This window comes from Notothenia coriiceps, unplaced genomic scaffold, assembly GCF_000735185.1.
Source record: "Notothenia coriiceps isolate Sejong01 unplaced genomic scaffold, NC01 NC01_scaffold00037246, whole genome shotgun sequence".
Taxonomy (NCBI): Eukaryota; Metazoa; Chordata; class Actinopteri; order Perciformes; family Nototheniidae; genus Notothenia; species Notothenia coriiceps.
In genome coordinates, this window is record NW_011369947.1 from 915,002 (window position 1) to 939,217 (window position 24,216).

The window sequence follows — 24,216 nt, forward strand, 5'->3', positions numbered from 1 at the left end:
ATAACACCATAGGAGGGCAGAATCTGTAATAGGTGCATTGTTTTCTCTTTGCAAATATATGATTGACTGAAGCCTATTTTGAATGAACACAGGTTTTTTCAAAAATAGGCTTTTTCCTGTTTTCTAAAACCAATCCAGTCCACACATCAACATTTCTACACACCATCTTTGAAAATGGAGTTTGTGAAACTCGTCACGTTACAAAAGCTTTGTTTTCAGTGGCTTAAAATAAAGTGCATAAACAAAAGGCGAAAGTTTATAGTGAAAAGGCTATTTTGTAAAGGTCAAACATGCCTACATTTCAGGCTATCATTTATATATTTAAACAGCTGAGTTTAAGAAAGCATATGACCAAAGAAAGCAGAGAGCCACCATGTTATATAAGTGCACTTAAACTCCTTGCTTGTTTCTGTGCTGATCAAAAGGCCTCCCTGACAGGACTGACCTCAGACAACTCTCCATTGTCCTCTGACTGCAGCCTCTGTGCTCTCCTCATGGTGTAGATACCTCAGTGTTAGACACCCTGACAACAACTGTGACCAGATCAAATCAGAGACCTCCCGAGGTCGCATTCTGCCGCCTCTCTGTGTTGTTCGCTATCCTATCTGCTGTCAGCCTGCGCCATCCCGCCCGCCCCACCTGCCCGTCAGCGCAGACAGAGAAAAAGCAAGAGGAGTGACCCACCCGGAGGTAAGCGATGACGAAGGTCAACATGTAGCCCCTCTGCCCATTGTCCTCTCCAGCTGCCAGCCCCCTGGAAGAAGATAACAGGGTTAATATTTAACAGCTCTTTTCTTTCAGCTTTGTTGGTCCGACGGCTCGCCTCACAACAGCCGCCTGGGAGCCTGTCAATCCAACAATGTTCAGATCAATTAAGCTTTGCTCGGTGCATCGCCACAGGTCAGCCACACATCCATCACCTGCAGTGGGTAATCAGATTTTCATCCACCACCCAAACTAATCAGGCCATGCTCATTAGAAAATCACTATATCGATTGTCACCCTTCTTCCTGTTTTACCCAACACCACAAGAAAATATTCCTCACAGAACCGCACCAATCCATCACTGGCACTTGATCTGATGGCTGATCACAATTTATTTGTAATAATGCAATAAAGCAGAGGATGCTGCATGTAACTGACAAGTTTCTTATGATTTAATTGCTGGCGGTCACCAGGGCAGGGCTCCAGCTACCTGCAGGTCTGGGCGCTGAGCCAGAGAATAACACCAACAGTAATATGTAATCCATAAGATTTACCCTGGAGAAAAATCACTGACACGCCGGTGGGGAGCGCAGCAGCTCTGCTTGGTCCCCTGTTTAAATCTGTTTTGTAATGATCTATTGTTTCGTACTAATAAGTAATACATCTATATGTTTAGTTTAAGGAAGGCTTTTTTTTAAAGTTGATCCTTAAAATAAACATCTTCATGTTTATTTCTATGCACTGTTTACATAAAGCTTGATATTTTTGCCTTTTACTTACTCTCAAGTTAAAGTGAACCGATTTGGTTTAAACTCATTAATCAGTGTGAGGTTAAACAAAATCTGGTTGTTCCAAAAAAGCCGTTATTTTTGCAGCAACAGGGTGCCGACCATATAATCGACCAGAAAGTCAAGTAAAATCAAGTCAAAATTGCTGGTAATTCAAAATAAAGACAAAAATAGGGGAAAATGCCCCCTATCTTTTTTTTCTTATATCCGAAATAAACAATTTAATGTTTTCCATTTATAAAACAAAAAAATAAAAACACCCTAAGAATAGACTATTTGAACTACTAATGACTATGCGCAGAACATATTGCTTCGAACAGTGCACAATTCACATTTAAAACAATGTGTTAAAGCATCAGAGCCATCTCAGAATCATAAATAACGTTGGACGGCACACAACTAAATTTATGTTGGGATGAACTCATCTATGAATTTATTGTTGTGGATCTAAACCAGGCAGAGGATAGAGAGAGCATCCCTCTCCGGCTGACAGGGAACTGATTTCCACCAAAGTCCTCATTGATCCGTTTAATGATCAATCACAACAGCCAAGCACTCCCAGGCTGCGTCTTCTCGCCCCGCGCTGTCCTGAGGGGAGCTGTGCCCCCCCACCCCCGCCCACACCACACCTACTTTAACAGAAAAGCTGGCCTGACAGGAGGACATCCACAGGTGATCCATCAACTCACACAGAGACAAACTACTGAGTAGGAGACCACGTCTGAAGTGTGTAACTGTGCCTCTCCATCCTTTTCACTGCTACTACATAACGGCTGGTTAAATAAAGTGACATCAGGGCTTCGGGCATTATGTTCAAAGCCTCGCCATGCTTTGTCATTTCTGCGCTTTACACGGTCGGGATCTGTAACTGATCTCTGTAACACGCTTTGTTTTAAGAGAGATAAAACGGCTTACCCAAATTTGGCAGCGATGTCATAAACTTGCTTCTCGTGCTGCAGGACCTTCTCCCGGCCCCCCTCAAACAGCAGGGTGGCCACACACAGGCGGTCCGTGTCGAAGCCTTTGAACTGGTGATTAAAGAATAGATTCATTTTTTATTAAAAGCACTTGAGCCAAGCAACTGGTGATATTCACATCTATTTTATTTTTACCTTGGTGATGTAAAACTTCTTCAAGCCGTCCAGAAAGGATGTGAACATGGAAGATACTTGAGGCTTCAGGGCATGACCTGTGAAAATATAAGATAAGCTCCATCTGTTCACAAAGATGTGGACCGGCTTTTCAGACATTAGTCATACGCTGCTTGAGCTTACATCCTCCAGCGCTCTGAGAGGGCAAGCCAGTCAGATTTATTTGGGGTTTCAAACAAAAGGAGGAAAAAATAAATGGTAACATTTGAATAACTTTACAACTGGCCAGTGGCTGCCAGCGACAGCGACTATAAATCAGAGGGTTTCCGAAGGGAAGTGGGGTTGACACAGCGATATCCGTCTTCCTCACCCACATTTTTTGATTTATTTCTGATCGGACGCACAAAAGCGCCTGTGGACAAGCGAAAATGAGGGGCTGGGGCCAATGGGATGGTTATCAATCACTGCGGCGAAGTCACGGGTGATGTCGCAGAGACTTAACAGTTCATTTATTTCCCCCCATGCTCAAGTCTCTTCATCACTTAGTGTCCTAATTGTTTCCATTCCAAAATTTGATTGCAGGTCTTTGGGTCTCTCGCAGCCATCATACTTGTTAATTAAATACTCAACATCCTGAGAGAGAAAATTATACCTACACTGTGCATATTTTTACTTTTGACTCTCCCATCTGTGGTTTGGTATTTTCTTTGCATATCAACACGCTGCTACTTACCACATCCTTTTCATTTTTCATCTTGCGGATCAAGACAGGCAGCAGCGCTAAATTGTACTTGTAGTCCCAATCTGATGAAGAATGTGAATACATCTACCCTTCTTACTAAACAGCCAACAAGATTACAAGTGAGGACAAGCCACTAATAAGCCCAAGAAGGTATCATAGAGCAATGAGTTTTAGTTATTAGTGAAAAACCTGGTCGCTTCATCTTCCCTGCTTAATGCTAAGAAGTGCCTACTCTGTGAAAAGTGGGAATATAGGGGAGATAATGAGATCCCCAGAGACTGGGGAATTTTACAGAGATCTCTGGCAATGCCAGATGCATTCCACGAGACCTTAGGAAACAACATCATAAAACTTCAATGTAACAACTACTTAATTTTGACCAGGGTAATTTTTCAGCTGTGTGTGTGTGTGTGTGTGTGTGTGTGTGTGTGTGTGTGTGTGTGTGTGTGTGTGTGTGTGTGTGTGTGTGTGTGTGTGTGTGTGTGTGTGTGTGTGTGTTACAAAAATAATAATCAATTTAACAATTCAGTGTTGTTGAAGGTAACATCATTGCATGCTGTACCACTGTCATTCATTGTTCTTCTCTCAGAGGTATTCCCCACATCAATATTGACCCATAAATACAGGATGTTTTCAACTCTAAATAACTACATATAATTAAAATCAGTCTGCTGGTTAAATGACTGCTGTGATATGTTCAAAGCCAAAGGTTACATTTCTTTCCTGAAAATGAAAACCAGGTCAGACAAAGTCCTACTTACTCTGTGAGTGATCACCACACATCACTCAGATGGCTTAAATGAGAGTAATGTTCACATACAAGATGTAATGACAGCAGTACTATTTAATGCTTAGAGCCCGGTCTCGCTTATATTGTGAATGATAAAACAAAACTCACCAAATTTAAATTGCTCATTATCCATGAGTCGTATCGACGCTGGGGCGCACCTCTGAAAAACAGAAGTTATTATTTGAATCACAGGGCAAAATTATGTCAAATGAGTGATATCAAATAAATCCCCCAAATGATATGACATTTTTTCAGTGTATTGATTTGTATTCTATTATTTTATATGTTTTCTTCTAGTCATTAGGTAAGCTTAGTTTTCTTTTTTTAATATTGTTGTTTTTTTATTTTAAAAGGAGATTCATTGTATCACCCTTGTGGCTTCTTGATCTTTCCTTCCACATTTTTTTCATTATCTGGATTTTATTTGCAGTGTTATGTGTGTGCAAATAAAATAAAACCGAGAACAATTGGCACATTAAAGTTGGGATAATGGCATCGTCAGCCTGTCTTAGTTGTAGAAGGAGGATATAAAAGGAAGCTTTCGTCAGTGTCTTGGCAGTTAAGGCAATACTCTTGGACTAAAATACATTGGGGTCTTTCTTGCTGATTTGTGTTGACAGTGAAGAGCTGCAGTTAAGGCGTAAAAAGTGCTCATTGCAGCTTGAGTAACTTTCAACACTCAAAAGGTTTCTGGCTCGGCCTCATGTTGAGACAGGGAGAGAAAGCAGTGAAACGTATTATTAACATGTTACCTGTTTGGCAACCTCTCGAAGACAGGCAACTCCCTGCTCAAAATTAGGGAATACGACTGAGCCGTATTTCTGGTACTCTGGCACGGGACGAATCTTCATCGTGACCTCTGTAACCACGCCCAGGGTTCCTGTGGAAGGTCACAGTGAAAGATTTTCAAAAATAAGTAAATCAGCTCCCACAATTTATATGGCCTAACCTCTTCTTAGAGCGGAACTTAAAGAATGTTTACAAGTCTGTGTTACACGTCCCGAGGGTCCTTTGGTTGACCTTTGTCTCACATTTCACCGAGTAGATCTGGTTTTCAACCGCACACTGGGGGGTGAACTAAGATTTATCAACTTAAGACTGGGAAGAAATAAAGCAGAGCCCTATCAAAGGAAGCGAGGCCAACAGGAGCCGAAACATACAGGTAGGCCGAAACCTCTGGCTGTCCTCATGACCCTGAAAACTATCAACCTTTCGCTGCAGCTGCAGGAGTCAGGTTGCATGTTTAAAAAAAACTGAGAATCCACTTTACCTTACACGGCAAATATGGCAGGGAATAATACTTAAAAACGACTTCAATGCAAATATCCGTGTTGACAGTAAACTTAAGCTAGGGAGTGCTGATTGCCCTTCTGCAAGTCTGTAACAGAATTTATTATATACAATAAAACTGAAAAGTGTTTGAAATCCTCAGTTTTTCTGCTTTATGAACATTAGGTGAATAAAAACATGCACTCAACACAACACAAGGTAGCCTACTGCTGAAAAAAAAACAATCAGAATACTATGTGCATTGTTACTAATTCAATTAGTTTCTGATTAACAGAAAGATAATTACTAACAATTACTCTTACTTACTAATATTGCATTAAGCAGAAAATAAGAAATAAACAAATATTAGCTGGCTCCAGCTCAACACGTGAAACGCTGTCTTCTTTTGATTGACATCATTGGGAACTAAATATATATGTTTTTTGGACTGTTAATAGAAATGGGTTTTAATAAAGTGTAAACGGACATCTCTAACTTTTTTCTGACATTTAACTAATTAAAATAAATCATCAAGAAAAATAAGTGTTGGTTGCAGTCCTTATTCCTGAATTTTATCTGTAAGGACCAATCATATGACCCCCACCCCGACCCCCACCGACTGTTGTGTGTTACTACAGAAGATCTCCATTTAGAGACGCATCTCTGCCAAACATAGCCGGCTCCATTAGGGAGGTTTCCCCCGCCTGTTATGTCTGTTAATGAGCCCTCTAACGTGACACTACATGCCACACGCTGCTCCCTAGTGGCCCTCTGGAAAACATGTGACTCCATTAGGCTTCAGCCAAGAAGAGGCTCCTCCTTCCTGAGAGTGGCAGGAGGAGCTACAGAGGGGGTGAGCGAGGACGAGCAGAGAGAGAGAGAGAGAAAGGAACAAGGGAGGAGCCACAGTGGTAAGGGAGTAAAGGAGGTGAGTGAGTGAGGAATAAAGGGAGGTAATAAGAACAGCAAGGTCATAAAAACACTATCTTGGGGACGGATGCAATGCAATGAAAAGCTGGAGTGCAGCTTAAGTCATTTTTTACTGTGACCGTCTCTATTAAACCAACCTCCTCTCACAGGATGAGTAAACGAGGAGAGGGGCCATTCCCAATGAATAGTCCCTCCGCTGCAAGAGATATTAGTAAGAAAAAACAACGCTGACCACTGTGAAGCCCCCACTTTATAACCAAATAATTGAATTAGCACACCTACATCACATCCTCTACGACAGAGAGGAGTTTAAAAGTTATTATCATTGATTATTCCACTGTTTACACCGGTTTAAAGCAAGAAGAGAGAAGCAAATACTTTGCATTCAGGCTACTCCGAGGTCAGAGAGATGGAGAGACCCGGCTGTTGTGCGGCGAATGAGAAGCTCCCATGTTCCACAGTCATTTCTGGTGAAATGGATGTGTTCCACTTAACATGCAGAGCATAGTTGAGGGTTTTAGTGTGGTGCTTTGTTGTGTCCTACTGTCAGGATGCAGTTTCTGGGGCGATGAGGGAGATTATTTTAATGAGACTGTTTGCTGGTATGACCTCTGAGACCCAGCGTCCGGCCCCCACAGAAGTACACGTGCTCACAGAGACGTGTGACCCCCCCTACCCCCCCATCTCTGGAACACCACTACTTACCATTATAAAGATTTTTTTAATGTATTTACTGGGTTTACTAGTTTTACAAAACTCAACCTGCTTCGGTATGCTTCTAAAATGTTGTTGCCCAAAAATGATAGCAACATTTATAATTTTGCTGTTATGAAAGTGGTTGTTCATACTTAAAAAGAAAAATGTTTGTTTGTATAGGATTAAAATGATAGAAGTCAGAGTTGATCTGCACAGTTAAGAAACTACTTTTAAAAAATATTTATATAAGTGTTTTGTTGGTAATTTAGAAATGATCAATGATAACATATCATTTTGCACGTTTAAACACGGTTTGTCTTTGTGTGTCGGTTGAATTGCTGTTTTCCCATTATTTAATGTCTTTGCGTTGATTTTGTTATTCGTATTTATTTGTATGGTACGTCTGGATTCTGTCAATAACAACATGGTTCATCTCAGGGTGGTTTACTTGATAAATAGTCTTTTACAACAACAATACAATAATTATTTAAAAAAAGCAGCTGTAGCACATTAATCACTGACAACTGTTCATTGAAAAAGTTTTATAATGTTGAAACATTTTCAATTGTAGTCTTCATTCAGTACTAAATGTCTCACTTGTGACTGAATTTGAATCAGATCTTATATACAAACACGCGCTCTTGGTATTGAAATGGCTTCTAATGAGTACAAATGGAGATTTCTGCAGCTCAGTCAGGGAGCAGATTGCTGAGCTTTGTAGGGCGAATATAAACTTTGCATCGACAGCTGTTTAACATAGCCATGCCAAGAGTCTCTGAACCTCCTCATTATGTAGGGGGGGAACCTGGCATATGGCGGTATTCTCTGTGGGCATTCACAAGGACAGGGCACTGCAGATGGGGCTGGGAGGACACTTGCTGGTTCCTAACTAACACCCCTCCAGTTCTCTGTTCCACCAAAGCTGGTTAATATGTAAGAAGCCCAGAGCATGAGAACCGTCCTGGTGTTACCGTTTTATCACAAAGACTTGCACAACAAAACACACATGAACATACAAACTGCCCGCATGCTCTGCTGTACTGAAATCACACGAGAACGGTAGCTCACCTTCTGAGCCCATGATGAAGTGGTGAATGTCTGGCCCCGTGGACATGCGTGGGCCCCGACAGCTTTTTTCCATCACTCCTTGAGGGGTCACCATCTTTACATGCACCACCTATTGAGCAACATAAAAAAACACTCATTAGAAACAGAAATATGCAAAACAGTAGTCTAGATTTATTTTCACAGATTTACAAATGTTGACAAAAATGTGTTTGGCTATTGCTACAGTATATGTCATATCCAATGGGACCACTGCATTTTAGAGGGGAGGGTCAAGTCCACAAAGCTTCTGCTTATAATGTCCTCTTTAATTACTGTGCAGCAACAGCTGTGTGCTGGCTGTCATCCTTTGGCACAAACATGAGCAGGAAGATAAAGGGGGGGGCGACTCACCAGGTCCTCAATGTTGCCGTAGATGTTCTTCTTCATGCCTGACGCTCTGGTTGCTACCCACCCCCCCAGGGAGCTGAACTCCATGGAGTCAGGCTCATGGCCCGTACAGTAGCCGCTCTCATTAAGCTGTAAAAAAAATAGGGTTTTTTTTTGGTTGCAATTAAAAAAGGGAGAGAAAATAGTTTTGGGGGAAATTATGAAGTAAACCCAGAAGAATGTTTTAATAACATGTGCAAGCAAGCACAGGAAAACATATAATTGCAGCTGCAGGCTGAATTTCACTGCTCTTGTTTTACTGCAATGCTAAAACTCTGGTTTTATGGCATCATACATATTTTACAACCGCCTAAAAATAAACCAAGAGAAAGAGCACAAAAAGAGAGATCAGTGCATGTCTGGGCAATGCAAAGCTCCACTGCTTCTATGTATCATTTGTAAAATTGCTGAATTCTGCCAGGTGACATGATAAGGCATTTTTGGGAAAAATACAAATGTACACTTCAGTTTTAAATGTGTATGTAAAGCTGTAAGTTATACAAACAGTTGTGATTTAAGTTTTGTGCACATTCAGCTTCAGCAGTCCCACCAATTCCACGAATACTGTGAGCGACATCTTAGTTATTTGTTAAATAGCCTTAGAATGTGAGAATAATACACATTAAACATAAAACCTTTGCGCAACCACCATCAGATGCACCGTCCCTGCAGCTCTGAGGAGAATGAGTCCGTCTTCAGGAGCTAACACATTTACCTGAAGGCTGCGCAGATTGCATATTGCATCTTCAGGCTTAACATTTAATAGTAATAATAATAAGGACCCTTAAAGTACAACAACAACCCCCTGCAGAGGCACAGAACAGGGGTTAAGTCAGACCTTGTTTTATCGCAGCACTTCCCTGGAAGGCAGTTTCTAACGCAGACCCATCTGCTCCATCAAAATGGCCCCGTCTAAATGCAGAGGTAGGTTCTGCTTTAGATGCAGCTCACGCATTCCTCTGCATCAAATGCCCGCTCCTTCTCCATTTTTCTGAATTAGCTTGATGGTGCCATCTGCTCATGACCGCCGCCTCACTCTCTAATCTCTCCCCCTCAGCTCTGCTCCCGTCTCACACTCCCTCCTAAACGCTGCTCAATCTACTGAGCGCAGAGTAGCAAGGTGACTGAGCGTGGGCAACCTGCATGTGAATGGTCGCACAGCTTGATTGTTGGCACAACACGGCACAGCAATGTAAGCTCTTTCATGGATGAATATGGATGGATGAGCAGTACTTACCAATCGCTCCAAATCCTGGCCGACGATGCCAGCTTCCACATGGGCCGTTAAATTTTTCTCGTCAATCCACAGAATGCGGTTCTGTGAATGGAAAACACAGGTCATAAAACATTTGTTATAAATGCTTAATGCCAAACAGTTTAATAGAAATACTCTCTAATGCTTTTTGTTGATTTGTCTAAAAACATTGCTATTCTGTTGTGTAAGTTACAATATCTTAATACAAATGTTGCATATCCCCATTTCTGTTAAGTTGACATATCTAGGCCCTCAACAGCAAGGCAAGGCAAGTTTATTTATATAGCACCTTTCAAAACAAAGGCAATTCAAAGTGCTTTACAACAATTAAAGATATTAAGAAGCATATTATAAAACTGCATTTAAAAAGACTCATTTAAAAAGCAAAGATACTGGAATAAAAAATGAATAACAAAAGGTACATGAATTAAAGTTACAGTGCAGTGTGAGATACACACATCTGAAATGTTTAGGTCTGACTCAATCGTTGCTAACTTTTTAGCAGGAATAGTTTTCTTTGACCTCACTTTCTCTCTACTTTCTTTTTTAACTTATCCTTTAGTTATTTCAAGTGTTTCATGCTAAACGAACCCCCCTTTTGAAAATTGTAATCTGCAACCCAATATTACGAAAATTCTACGGATCCTGGCCATATTTGTGTAGCATATAAAATGAATTTGCTCCCAGACATTCATGTCAGCAGCAGTCCATGGAGACAGTCCTTTGACAGTTTGAATTCTTTTTTTTTTTTTTTTAGTTCTGCCCCAGCTTGTCCTTGTAGCCTGACGGTCACATGTCTGAGGATAAATGAGCGCAGAAGGGCCGCGGGACGGAGACAGTTACCTCAAGGTTAAACTCAATTTAACATGTAGTTCCAAATATATGCCTCTTATTTAGGCCGCTGGGCACGTGGCATACCCTTACCTGCAGGAGGTCATTTCACTACTGCCATCAATTATTCTCCAGAGGTAATAAATGTTATGTTCCAACCACAGAGACCCTTTCATGTGCTTCCATTGGAGCCACCTCACCTCTGACCCCCTGACACAGAACACTGGTGGCTGGTGTGTGTGGCACCAAACTCAGACAGCGTATATATCACTGCTCTGTGAGCCCGGATCAAAGGGCTGTACTGTACTGGTGACAATATTCACCATTTCATATCATATCCAATGAAACATCATCTCCTTCATGGTGAGGTGCTTGGGATATCGTTTAAATATTAGCATGTGCCCCACTCACACATTTATCATCATAAAGAGAAGAAATAAGATGTACTAACTTACACACAACGAAATACGCTAATTCTAACTATGGCTGAAATTAATGCTTATTTTCACAAGTGAAGTCAAATATCCAACAAATAGTCATTGGAAAAAAATTGGACATTGTCACATTCTAGCTCACAAGGTGGAACAAAATGATATTGCTGCTTGATAAATGATTTTTAAATGTGACTTATATTATGAATAAATTGTGATTCTTCTCAAAATTTAGAAAATTCACTCATACACATAAAATGCCAAAAAGAATTATAAATACTAGTGTCTCAAAACATCATTAAATAACCCAGAAAGCTACTAATATTTAAAGTGTTTTTGCTCACATTTTAAATGATAAAATACAAGTATTAAGTCAAAAACTGTACTAAATTAGAAACAGATTTTTAAAGCAAACCAGTATTTTTCAGACATAGCATCATAAACTTGACCTTTTTAGGTTCAATTATTTATTTTTATAGTTGATTCAAACATCATTTCATTTGGTTTCAGTTCATATTGTCCTTAGTGCAGTGTTTACTTACCATCTGTGAGGTATCCACGGAGACAATGCAGCGAGTTTCCTCTGGTGGGCACTCGAGGCCACTAGAGACACTCGTCCCTCCTGAGAGAGAAAACAACCGTTACAGTCAGTGGTTACTGTCCTCACATTGGACACTTTACTGGTTCCATGTTTTTCACACAAATACTCCCAGGCTTTGTGTGAAACAACAACACATGAATGTTTAGGGAATACAAATATCTCAAACAAAGATATTAAAAAACATTATTTGGTATGAGTAGCAAACCCTGAATCAGACTTTCATTACTTCTGAAAGCAATGCGGATGTGGCTCTGCAATGTATTTAAATGTTTGCACATTCTTGTTAAATAAAGTTTTAAAGAAATAATTTTAAAAAAGCAAAGGTGCAAATAACCCATCATCAGGACTTTGTTCTATGAAAATGACCGGAGGCTTTAGGATATAATTGTTTAAATATTTGACTGACTTTTATTACTCAGGAACCTGTTGAGAAATTGCCGCAATAATGAAAAACATTTTATTATTATAATAATAATAATAATTTATTTTCGGTTATTTTGCTATCATTAAACAGTAGTGGCGGTGGCAGAAAGACAGAACATCAAGTTCTTCATAGCGATTTACAGTTTGTGAGAATGAGGCTTCATTAATAAAAATAACAGAAATTCACAAGCATGAGTTGGGTGTAAATAATACTTCAATGTACATACATTACAATTGTATGATGTATTAAAGTACATTAAATGAAACTACACATCTAGTGTTCTGTACATAAAGTCTGAGACTGCTCATTATGGTGCTTAGAGACATTGATATCATGACTTACCTCCATATGGTATCAAACAAACATCATGTTTGCACGCCAGTTCAACTATTTTCACCACATCTTCGTGGCAGTCTGCAAAGACACAGAACATCATTTTAGAAATTATTGGCCATCATAAAGGGAATGTTTTCATTTACCATACTGTATTGCATTCATAAATAAAGTGTAAACATAATAACAGAGTGGACACATTGTAAAGGAAATACAAATGCCCCCTAACACTTGGTGTGTACATGAGACAATAAATACATGTATATGGGCGGTGCCATTAGAGCTGAGGGACATTTTGATTTGCCTGATCGCTGTGTTTTGCCTGGGGCTTTCCTCAGGCGGAGTCCGACTGCATGAGGCTCTGCTCTCAGGGGTGGGATGTGCTGGATCAATACAAACATGCTTTGGCCAATCACACCTCTCACATCCATTCACACTGGAGTGGTGAGCGAGTGGGAAGGGTGGCAATACCCGCCTACGTGGATGTGCCTGACTGGCCTCAATTGCTTTTAGAGGCATTGAGAAATGCCAGCATTCTAGTGCATTTTGCCATCCAATTAAACACACAGCTTCTGCCCACGGATTACAGTCCAACAAACTAAACCTCCACTTAAAATACACAGCTTGACTTGGAAGGCATACTGAGGAATGCAAATAACAGGTCAAAATATCTATTATATGCAGAGCAAATGAGTGTGTATTCGGTCAAATTTAAATGTGGTGCTGGTGCGGATGAAGCGATGCCCACGGTTGCTTAGTGATTTGCTGCCCATTTGGGAGGGTGCTAATCAAGTCTCAGTCATCAGTCAACACTCATTTGCATGATAAAAAAGTGCCAGCGATAACAACAGAAAACCAATCTCTGCATCATAATTCATGGGTGCAGTGTGCAGAGCCAGACCGTGGAGTATTGGGTGTCAACCGTCCTCCCCCTGACGCTTCTTATTAAGCCTCCACTCATACATATTAATACCCCTGCCTCTGCAGAGATCAACCCTTTAAATCAACTAAGCCAGTAGGCCAGAGGGGCGGGGGGGATCAGGGATGCAATGTGGGAGGAAAAAAACAAAGCAATAAAATAGAGATGACACAGCTTCTGAACTCACTTGGCCATACCACCATATCCGGAACACGACCAACTTTCCCCTCTCGCAGAGCAAAGATCTCGTGTAAGCAATGTCCTGGAATAAAATACAGGAATGAGATGAGGAGCTCACAGGAATATTAATATAATCATTACATACACACAAACACTAAGTTATAAGACATTACATATATGATATGCTCCATTTTAACAAGAAATAATATTGGGTAACTTCAAGTGCAACGTTTTCTCCCACAATGCCTTACCATGGGCCCGATACACCCGGTCCTCTGCGTCATGAGAGAAGGGAACACCTGTGGATTTCAGTTCTTCCAAGAAGGCCTCGTTTAGAGTGGGAGGCTGTACAGCACCGCTATTCAGAACAGGCTGAAAGAAACAAAGCCATTGTGTTAATATGTAACTGTGGGTTACCAAGGGGTTCTTCTTCCCCATTCATTGAAGACGCAACAAATAAATATGATTCCCACTCACCGCTGCTGGAGATTTATGCTGCATACTGGCCCCAAACGTGCCTTCGAACCATTCCTTCAGAGCAGGGATGATCATACCACTTAGCCTATACCTGGAAGGAACACAGATTGAATAAACATCCAATTAATAAAGAAATATAAAATAATCATCAACGCTTCATGTATTAGTGATTTTCTGTATTGGAAGTCAAATAGAAAACATCTGAATGCTTCACTGGGCTTGTTCATTTAAAGTTTACTGTTTTTCATCAATATATTATAGTTCTCAGATATATACAAACATGTCTCTAAAGTGTTTGGCTTGAAATACCAAACAGATCATTGTAGCATCCCATAATCCCCTCTGTTTCAGCCCTGTTTCAAAAGTGCTGATTCTCTGTCTGTTACTTTAGATGAAAATAAGGAGCCCCTCCCCACGGCCCTCTGAGAGATATTTGGTTAAAAAGAACACAATGGTGCTCTAGGAGGAGATTCAGGTGATAAGGTGGGGGGTGTTACCTTGGTTGGTGATTGGCTAATGGTTACACAAGCCAAAAAATCGTTATGACATCATAAAGTGGCCAAAATCTGATCAGCTCATTTTCAGACAGGTTTTTTATTTAAATGGAGCAGGACAAAAATGAGCGAAACCTTTTTTCTGAAACTTTGAGAATCTCTTTACACAGAGGGGACACATGTTGATGTATACAAGACATGAAAAAGTGGATTTTGCATAATAGGTGACTTTTAAAACCAGGACTGTGTCTAATAAGAAGAGTGTGAGGGTTGTGTCCAATGAGGTTATTAGGGAAGCAGAGCAGCGGTGACAGTGCTGTCCATGTGACCGCCTTCTCCACCCCTGAATAATCGAGTTTCTGGCACAGCCCGGGCCAGCCCATCAGGGGACTCTGGCGTGCCTTTGTCCACGAGACCATGAAACACACCCTATAATGGAAAGCCTCTGTCGAAGAGAGCATGGAGGAGGAGAATACTGTCTGTGACATTCCTCCAACAGCCCCCAGCCCCGATATCTGTGTACGCCACCCAGGTAGCTATTCACTCCAAAGGGCAGAGAGCGATTTCTATGAACCACTTTCACAGGAGGAAACCATTTGCTGTGCAACATCCTGTTTAGCTCGCCTCATTACTCAAAATACATCCTCATACACAGAGTGCTAGTTCTCCATGTTAACAGTCTGACTAGTCATATGTCATGATTATAATCACATGGCTCATCTTTACCTCTGCTCTTGTCATGGGAGACATGGATAAAGGTGCTGTTGTTAACTGGAGCCATATCTAGTATGATTGAGGACAACTGGCTTTGTTTCCCTCAGACATTCAAATGTTTTTGGAAAGTGTTTTCTGCTAACGAGCTGCTGAGTTTGGGAGAGCTGACAATCACAAACAGTGACCTTCTCATATGACAATAAACAGTTCAAATGCCAACCACTAGGTGGCAGTAGCACCACATTGCTGTGAGCGTAGGAAGGGGACAGCAAATGATTTTAAAAGCACACAGTATGGCCTGTGAAAATGATCGAGGCAGAAGTCCAGTCATTAGGTTTGGATGAAGGTAGAGACAAAGGATGTACCAGAACAAGAGTAGAGGCTGACTGAGATGTAGTTAAGCATTGGGAGCGGTGATTATTATACAGTACCTTTTGCCGGTAAATTCTGCTTGACCTTTGTTATTGAAGATGAATTTTGTATCGCTGTATCCCCAGCCGTTCCATTTCATTATTTCCTGCCTGTGGAGAAACAAATAATGGGAGATATTAAAACATAAAATGTATAACCCTTACACTGAAGTCAAGACACGAGATGAAACACCATCGCTGAAATTTAAACGGACATATTGGCAATGCTTGGCAGCTGTAGAGTATGGGAGGGTGCAGACGGGCACACCAATGCAGAGGCAGAAGCAACACCTTCAGATAACTTATCCATCAGACGTTCCTCCTGTGCCCTCAAGCTTTTCCCATCCCTTAAATTAATATTATTTAAAAGTATGGCACCTGTTAGTATGGATGAAACCGTTACCAGCTTCGCGATACACAGATTCATGGTTTGACTAACGCTCTTTAAAAAACGTACAGTAAATAATGTCCAGCGTCAATCAAAGTAGGCAACAGTGTCCAGGATGCAGGATGAAGAATGCAGCATGGTTTAGTTTCGAGTCACCAAAAACATTGCATAAGGCAATGATATGGGGCCTTCTATATAGCCTTCTAAAAAGGACTTAGTACTTGTGCATGGGTCAATGTTAGTGCATAGTACTGCTATTATTTTGTTGTTTTCATTATAAAACGTGTGTGTATATCAGTACTTGTTGATCATGTTCGGCACAGTTTAATAAAACAACAGTAATCATGATTACAGTGTTACATTTGATTACTTTAATTTGTATATTACATTTTCATACCATTAAGTCTCTACCTGGTAGCCACCATAGCTAATTTATTATTGCTAAATTGTTAAGATAAGGTCTATGTCTCAATATGTTTGCTGAACTATCAAGCTCCAGCTAATTATTCAGCAACATATATCCACTAATATAGCACATAAGCACCAGACATACTTTCTGTTATTAGTGGTGGAATCAGCAACCAAATAAGAGTACAGCCATAGCTACTTAACAAATGCTATACTATGCTGAGGGATATCCCATTATAATCAATGGCAGCTTAACAACCAGATATGACGCTACACTGTCTATGCTGCAATACTGAGCAGAGCTTGTGTGCTGCACTGGCAGTCTTCAGAGACAGCTCACGCAGCAACCATAACTCATGGGTCACTTGGGATGGGATGCTAACACAGTGGAGTAAAAGCCATAATTGAGATTAATACACGCCAAAATGGAGTTTCCTATAAATTAGAAGCGAGAGCAGAAATGAGAGGGACACACTGAGTCATTCTTTAATGAATCATCGCCACCATTGATATGCTGTCATAGCCAGTGAACATACTGAATAAAAATGTATCAATAAATATAGCGAGTGTGTGTCAAGGTCAGGAAGTACACACTTATGACAATGTAAGGTGATTAGCAAGGTGCCAAACAACAAGTCTTCATTCATATTTTTTTACAAAATTAGCTCTTCATTGATAACGGGCTTTTACCTCGTCCAAATTCAAAAGGCCTTAGCATTGAAGCTGTAATGATGCTAACGGGTGGGAGTTGTAGTTTTGTGCTATTTAAATAACTTGGATACAAATGATGTTGTAGCAGCCTGTAATGCCTTCTTATATCAACATGCTACAAGGGCATGACATTGTCTAAGGAACACTATTTTGAATTTAGAAGGATTTTATTAAACTGTGCAATCTGTAGTATAATGACGCTAATCTCACTATGAATATAAACTGGGATAGGGTTATTGAATATGTGGAGCTGAAAAACATCTTGATTGCACAACACACTGTACAAATAATAACCTGTAATCTACACTTCAGTTTAAACTAACACGCCTATCAAGCTTTATTGTTGTGAGGCTGTCTTTCAGTTTGAGCTTGGTGGAGCCAAGATACCACAAATCCTGAAAATCTGGATTTCTCCCTGAAACCACTAAACAAACCATGCCTGAAAGGTGCTTTAAGAACGAGACAACAGCAAAGGTTGTGGCTGAAAAGCTAAACAGAGAAAGTCTTTTGGCACTTATCCATACAAACAATGACTATGTATTTTTGTACTTGTATTGTATGTGGTTATGTTAGACTAAACAAGACTGAGACAATGATTGCCACAGAGTTAGATTGCGCCTGTTCCTGGTACAGAAAAATATATATCATTCATAAGGGCTCAACCCAAGAATTATACCAAGAATTGACTAATCTAATCTTTATATTGTTATATAGCTTAATCAACTAATGATTTGGTCTATATACAATGTCAGAAAATAGTGTCCATCCCAGGTGCTCAAAGACCGATTTGATGTATTTGAAAAAACTAAAATATTTAGTTGGATATGACACTAAGAAAATTAGGGAATTTCCATATTTGAGAGGCTGAAAGCCATGTACATAAATATGTACTACTGGTAGTAAAATAACGTAAAATAGCAATAATTATTCTGTCGGTGGATTTATTACACATACATATTTCATTAGTAAATTGCAGCTCTGTGTTGTTATTCACCCTTCACTGATGTTCCATGTAATAATGTAACTATTATACTACTTATGATGATATTGATGGACAAACACACTGATTGTTAAATAATTTTTTCCTTAACATTCAAACTTCCTACACTTTCAACCCTGAGTTCAAGATCAGTTGTACAATGAATGTAACAAACATTTCCTCAAGACACAATATTCCATCTTCTTATCCCAATGTCATTTTGACCAGAACAGGAAATTATGAATTTCACAAGGCCAAATGCTTAGTACTTCTGAGTGCAGCTTTTACCCTTTTAACTATATCTGTTATCTCAGACTGGCACTAGATGTCAGCACCGTGAAGGCGTTTACTCAAAAGGAACTGAGCTGCCAATAGGTTGAAAGTCATACCACCACTTGTCCTAGCCAATCAGATCCTCAGCAGAGGAGACAGAGAAGTTTCTGTATGTCAACTATTGTTAACATGATTTACATTATTTCTGATGTGTCTCATATCTTGACAACTAGTAAAGGAAACTATATATTTTTTTTAAATGCTCTTGTACCCAATGATTCCCCTACCAACATGTGTGCTTTACATTGTAATCGCATAAGATTATTTGTATCGATTATAGCATGGATAGTTGAACGAATGGCAAAGCTAGTGAATCTAACTCTATGACTTAGTTATCTGTAGCATCAGAAAGTGCCAGATACACCACTTCCTGCTTGGTTTTAGGACCTCACTAACGCTGAAAAACAGCCATATAACACAATGAACGATCAAATATAAGACAGAGAAAGAGGCTTCAGCTGACCAACTTTAAGAAAGTCGACTACACCACCAGCCTTAAACTCTTGAGAGTGAAGCTAGCCGCACCCACAATCCTAGCGAATGAATACAGACACTGTAGCCAAGTGACGTTAGCTAGCAGGCTAATTAAAGAAGGTTTAGCCACCTATCACTACGTTTTAACGCTTGGGAAAGAGAGAGAAGCCCGTCTGTCAGTGCATGTCACCCTCATGTGTTCCTGTTTCCTGATGTTTCACTTAATAACAAGCTAAAACCAGAGAGGATGGACCCTCAAACACTGCTCCATCACAGCCTTGTACCTTCTCCTCGGCACCGTCTTCCCCTCCTCTCTGGAGACATCTGTCTGGCTGCCCTCGGCTTTGCACTCGGCGGCTATGATGGTGGAGTCCCCGTTCTCTCGTCCCTGTAAATGTCCGGTAATTATTCTCAGTCTTTGCTGTGCAACGCGCTGCCTGTCGGAGCCACCGCTGCTGTTGGACGCCATGCTGCTTCCTTGTTTGTGAAGGGAGGGCGCAGCGGATCCATGAGCGGCTGTCAGAGGTCAGCGCAGGAAAAGTGCGCCGCGTTCACAGACTATCGGAAAAATCCCTGTCAGTCCACATGAATGACACGAGTAGTGGTAAATGCATGGCGACTGAGAAATGGGATTTTTTTTCTTGCCACGTTTAGCATTCGGAGAGAGCAGAGGTAGAAGTACTCAGATATTGTACTTAAGTAAAAGTACCAGAGTGTAGAAATACTCTTTTACAAGTAAAATCACTGCCATTCAAATGTTCTTTAAGTAAAAGTGCAAAAGTATTATTTCAGAATAATATTTATAATATGTACTGATTATAATAATGTGTGAATTTTAGTGTTATCAAAGCTGGTGCAGCTAATTGTAATTACTTTGTATGCTGCAGGGTAGCTTGTGAATTGTACTCCAGGTGTAACTAAAGTTTTGTTTAAGTGTTGATTATATTTCACATCAATAACCCAAATGTACAATATAAGTAAATCTACTTAATACATTTGGTAGTGTAAAAGTACACAATTTACCTCTTAATTGTTGTGGGGCAAAAGTTCAAAGTAGCAAAAAATGGAAATAAGTAAAGTACAAGTCCCTCAAACTTGTAGGCCTACTTAAATACAGTACTTGAGTAAATCTACAAAGTTACTTTACACCCCTGGGAGAGAGCATATTATATGGAACAACAAAACATAATTTTAAGATAATGCCATATAATAAATCATTTTTGACGGTAACTTTGTGTTATAATTAGCAGTGGTAAAGACACACATTACATTAATGCAAATCATGTGAACAACATATTGTTCTTTTTTTAATACTGTGAGCCATGTTCATGTTCATCTTTCTGAATGTCTTTTTACATTTCTATATATCCCTACCTCTTTTAAATATCTGCACAGCCCTCCACTTTAATATATAATATTGCAGTTTGTATGCATTGTACATACATGTATATTTGTATGTGGTGTTAATATGTGTCTTTATCATTTTAATGTTAAAACGTATATATATTATAATCGTTCTATTTTTGATCTTCTCTTACAATGTATTACCTTATGTTGTTTATGTTTGCACCACCATACACCAAAGTTAATTCCTTGTATGTGTAAATGTACCTGGCATTAACAGCTTCAAATACATTTAGTTGAGTAAAAAGTACAATAGTTGCCTTTGAATTGCAGTAGAGTAAATACATTAGAAGTTAGCACAAAAATAAATACTGGACTAAATTGAACACGCCCCAATATTGTACTTAAATACAGCCTAGTTGAGTAAATGTACCTTCCAAATCTGGTTCAGATTTGCAATGAAATGATAAATCGATGAATCAATTAGGACATTTACAAAAAAATATCTTTTACTATTTAAATGACCAAATAATCATTAAAAACATTTTACCATTAGAAATGCCATATATGTGCTTGTGGTAGCTTTTCAAGTTTAAAATTGCTTTTCTATTCATACATGATTGTAAAGTGTTTGTTTGGGTTTTGGACTTGGAGTCGACATAACAAACAATGTGAATATTCCTTTTGAAGATTAAAAACGACAATTGTGTTGTATGTTTTAAATCCCTCATTGCGGAACTTTGAAACCAGAAAATTAAACATAGTTGCACAAGTTTCGCTTTCTTTATTCTGTACCTGAATGCACCACTTACTTATTTCCCAGCATGCCTTGCAATATACGACTGGTTGCATATGCTCCATTGACTGAATTAACAGTCACATTACATAGATGTTAAGGAGATAAATAAATGAATGTAGTCCTTCTAGTATAACTACTTTAAATAATAAAGTTGTGTGGACATTTTAAATGTATTTTTAACAATATGTTAAAGTGAACTAATGCTATTTTAAGAAAATTATTATTTAAATTATTGATTTTAACTTTTAAAACAGCATCATCTAGGGTTACAAATCCTCATGTGTAATTTGTGACGTGGTTTTAAAAAGTAATATTATATGACTTAATTGTTTACCTCCACTCACTCACCTGAACACTGTTTCCATATGGCACACAGCAGTGCTACTTAACTAATCATTCTACACAAAGTTAGTATACATACACATCCAAAAAAAGCATATTTAGAATAAATATTAACATTTGTTTAAACTTTCAAGAAAGACAGAGACTGTGAAAACAATATTGAAACCAAAATAAACTTTATTAAAGAAAAACAGTTATTTGTCAACAGAAATATTGCACCATGCTGTAAACTCAAAAGGTCCAGATGATTGAAGTTTTATTTCCCACAGGATAATAATTAACTCACAAAACAAAGTTCTGTAATGCACTGACTGCAGGCAATTAGAGTCTAAGTGTATCACAGAACTTTATTTGGAAAGCCATAGTGCCACCTCATAGGTTTGTCCTTGTGCAGAGCCTCATGACTGGGTGCTCCCTTAACCTGTAGTTAGGGACAAAAAGCAAGGAAAACCAGACATCCACTTTGATTACCACTTTTTTCATTGTATTGACGTTTGAAACATACAACTCCAAGAAAGAAAATAGCTGGTGTGGTTTGTAAAAGACTAGAGAACAATAAGTAGTTAAGACTTGAATGCTTTTAGGAATGGGCCTAGAAAGGATTGCTGTGTGGTGGGTCCTCCCTAGAGTAACACAGGTAAAGCAGGCCAGACGGATTCTTTTTACACATTGTTAGGTGTCCTTAGGCATTTTAAATGGCTAAATATAATAGGTTATGTGCAATAGTTGGTTACATCCAACCAAAAATGACCCTTTAATGTATTTCATTACCTTTAAGCTTGACCATCTGGTAGGTTGCAAAGGTCACACACAAAGCAGTCTCTATATTAGCTGACATGTTTAAAGTTTCCAGTTTTGGTAATACCTCTAACTCCATTAGAAGAATTCCCCTCCTGTGCTGATGTGTCATTGATTCTACCTGTTGATCTTTAACAACTTTCAGAATTCAAAAGGCCCTAGGGAAATATGTTATTCACTAAACAATGTAGATAGATATAATAAAGCAATTTGGAAAATGCAGAAGGCCAGCTGAGCTCTTTAAGTATTCACTTCTGTCAGTTTGAAGGGATTCAGGGCACTTGCCACTACAACAGCAATAAAGTGACAGCAACTTTTGAAGTGCAACATAATGCACCAAATCACACAGTGTCACGCCTCAATCATTCTCCTGACAATGATTTACCCAATAAGTAATATGATAAAGTCCTGCAAGTCAAACTGTACCTGATATAGGTGATCGCAAGGGACCAGCTGCAATCCAACACGAGGGCAAGTAGTCTTGATGATAAAATGCAAAAGCAGAATGCGATCTCAGGATAATGCAGGCCATTTCTGGATTCACAGTGCAAACGCCTGTTTTCACTGCGGTCGGTGTCCGTCTGCGGACTTGCAGCGCTCTAATCGTAAGGTGGCTACAGACGCTTTTACCTTTTCTTCCCCCAGTCCTGTGCAGTTCACTATATGCAGCTGGAAGAATGTCGACGTGGAGCTGCCAAACGTGAACGCGTGTTCATGAACGCGCATGAGGAGGGGGAGAAAAAAAAGAGGCTTTTTTTGTGTAATTTCACGCAGTGGCACAGTGAGCTGCACTTTAGTGTGAGGAGGTTCTTCACAGATAAGTGTTATAGCCAGGGCTAAGTCAGTCTCAGAACCTTGACATGTTTTAAAAGACACTTCATTACATCTCGATACGACTTCTTAGTTTCGCTGAGGTGTCACAATGGTTAAATTGTTATTGACTTATATAAGCCTCAACAACTTGTTTGAAAAACAGTAATGATTAAGTTAAAACATAGCAGTTGAGAGGATATCAATATTCACTTCTTGCATGCATGTCAACCAGTGTGTAGACCTATATGGTAAAAACACAGCAACATTGTAACAAATAACCTACTTTAAAAGTTAAAGTCCTGCATTTATAAAATGTGACTTTAGTAACAACAAGCATGCTCAGACTTAAACCATCAAACGTTAAGGCAACACATGTTAGTCCATATTACATCATTCATAGTAGAACTTTAGTGTTGACCATCGACAATGTGGAGCCAATTTAAGCAACTGTGTTTAGAGTTTGGTTGCTTAATCTATAGCACTTAGTGGAAGAAGATGTCAGACCTTGCACTTTCATAACAGTTTAATAATGCTCTATCACAAGTAGGTCCTGCAATCAAAGTTTATAAACCATGATCCAATTAAGAAAGATAAGATATTTTAAAACTGCAGCCTTTGGTTGTGTAACTGGTCATTATAGAGGTTTCTCCCAGTTGAATAGAATAGAATCGGAGGGATGAAACCCCTCTTTAATGGTCGCACATGCAGAGCACACAGCACACACAGTGAAATTTGGCCTCTGCATTTAACCCATCCTAGTACTAGGAGTCTAGTACTAGGAGCAGTGGGCAGCTATTGTAAAGCGCCCGGGGAGCAATGGGGGAAGGGGGTTATCCGGTGCCTTGCTCAAGGGCACCACGGCAGGGCAGGAGGTGAACTGGGACCTCTCCAAGTAGCAGTCCACACTCCATATTTAGGTCTGGTTGGGGACTTGAACCGGCGACCCTACGGCTCACAGTCCAAGCCCCTACTGACTGAGCAAAACTTAATTAAGGCTCCTTTTTGTTAGTTTAATATATAACAATTCACAAAGTGGACATATGATTTGTATGTGAGATCTTAAGGACAGCTGTGAAATAAAAATAGTTTAGTGAAAAGTAAAATATTGCCCTCTGAAAAATAGTAGAGTGTAATAAAGTAGCCCAAATTAAAAAAAGTTCTCCAACAGGTACTTAAACATGCAGTGCAGTATGCCTTGAGCAAACAACAAAATGTCCATTCAAATATTTACCTTCAACCGCTGTTATGCACCC

The 24,216-nt window shown here is 39.5% G+C and overlaps 1 protein-coding gene across 1 annotated transcript in view; it reads right to left on the bottom strand.

Annotated features, from left to right (window-relative positions):
• agps (alkylglycerone phosphate synthase) overlaps window positions 1-19,392 on the bottom strand; it is a 29,240-nt gene extending 9,848 nt beyond the window's left edge. The window contains exons 1-15 of the mRNA XM_010794494.1: window positions 19,152-19,392; window positions 15,596-15,685; window positions 13,957-14,047; window positions 13,731-13,851; window positions 13,487-13,561; window positions 12,390-12,461; window positions 11,565-11,644; window positions 9,743-9,823; window positions 8,470-8,595; window positions 8,080-8,188; window positions 4,869-4,996; window positions 4,225-4,276; window positions 2,606-2,682; window positions 2,409-2,521; window positions 685-754 (exon numbers count right to left, since the gene is read on the bottom strand). Of these exons, the coding sequence (XP_010792796.1) occupies window positions 685-754; window positions 2,409-2,521; window positions 2,606-2,682; window positions 4,225-4,276; window positions 4,869-4,996; window positions 8,080-8,188; window positions 8,470-8,595; window positions 9,743-9,823; window positions 11,565-11,644; window positions 12,390-12,461; window positions 13,487-13,561; window positions 13,731-13,851; window positions 13,957-14,047; window positions 15,596-15,685; window positions 19,152-19,336 (1,470 nt within the window). The 5' untranslated portion in view covers window positions 19,337-19,392. The remainder of the gene's footprint in view (window positions 1-684; window positions 755-2,408; window positions 2,522-2,605; window positions 2,683-4,224; window positions 4,277-4,868; window positions 4,997-8,079; window positions 8,189-8,469; window positions 8,596-9,742; window positions 9,824-11,564; window positions 11,645-12,389; window positions 12,462-13,486; window positions 13,562-13,730; window positions 13,852-13,956; window positions 14,048-15,595; window positions 15,686-19,151) is intronic.
• Window positions 19,393-24,216: the final 4,824 nt, after the last annotated feature.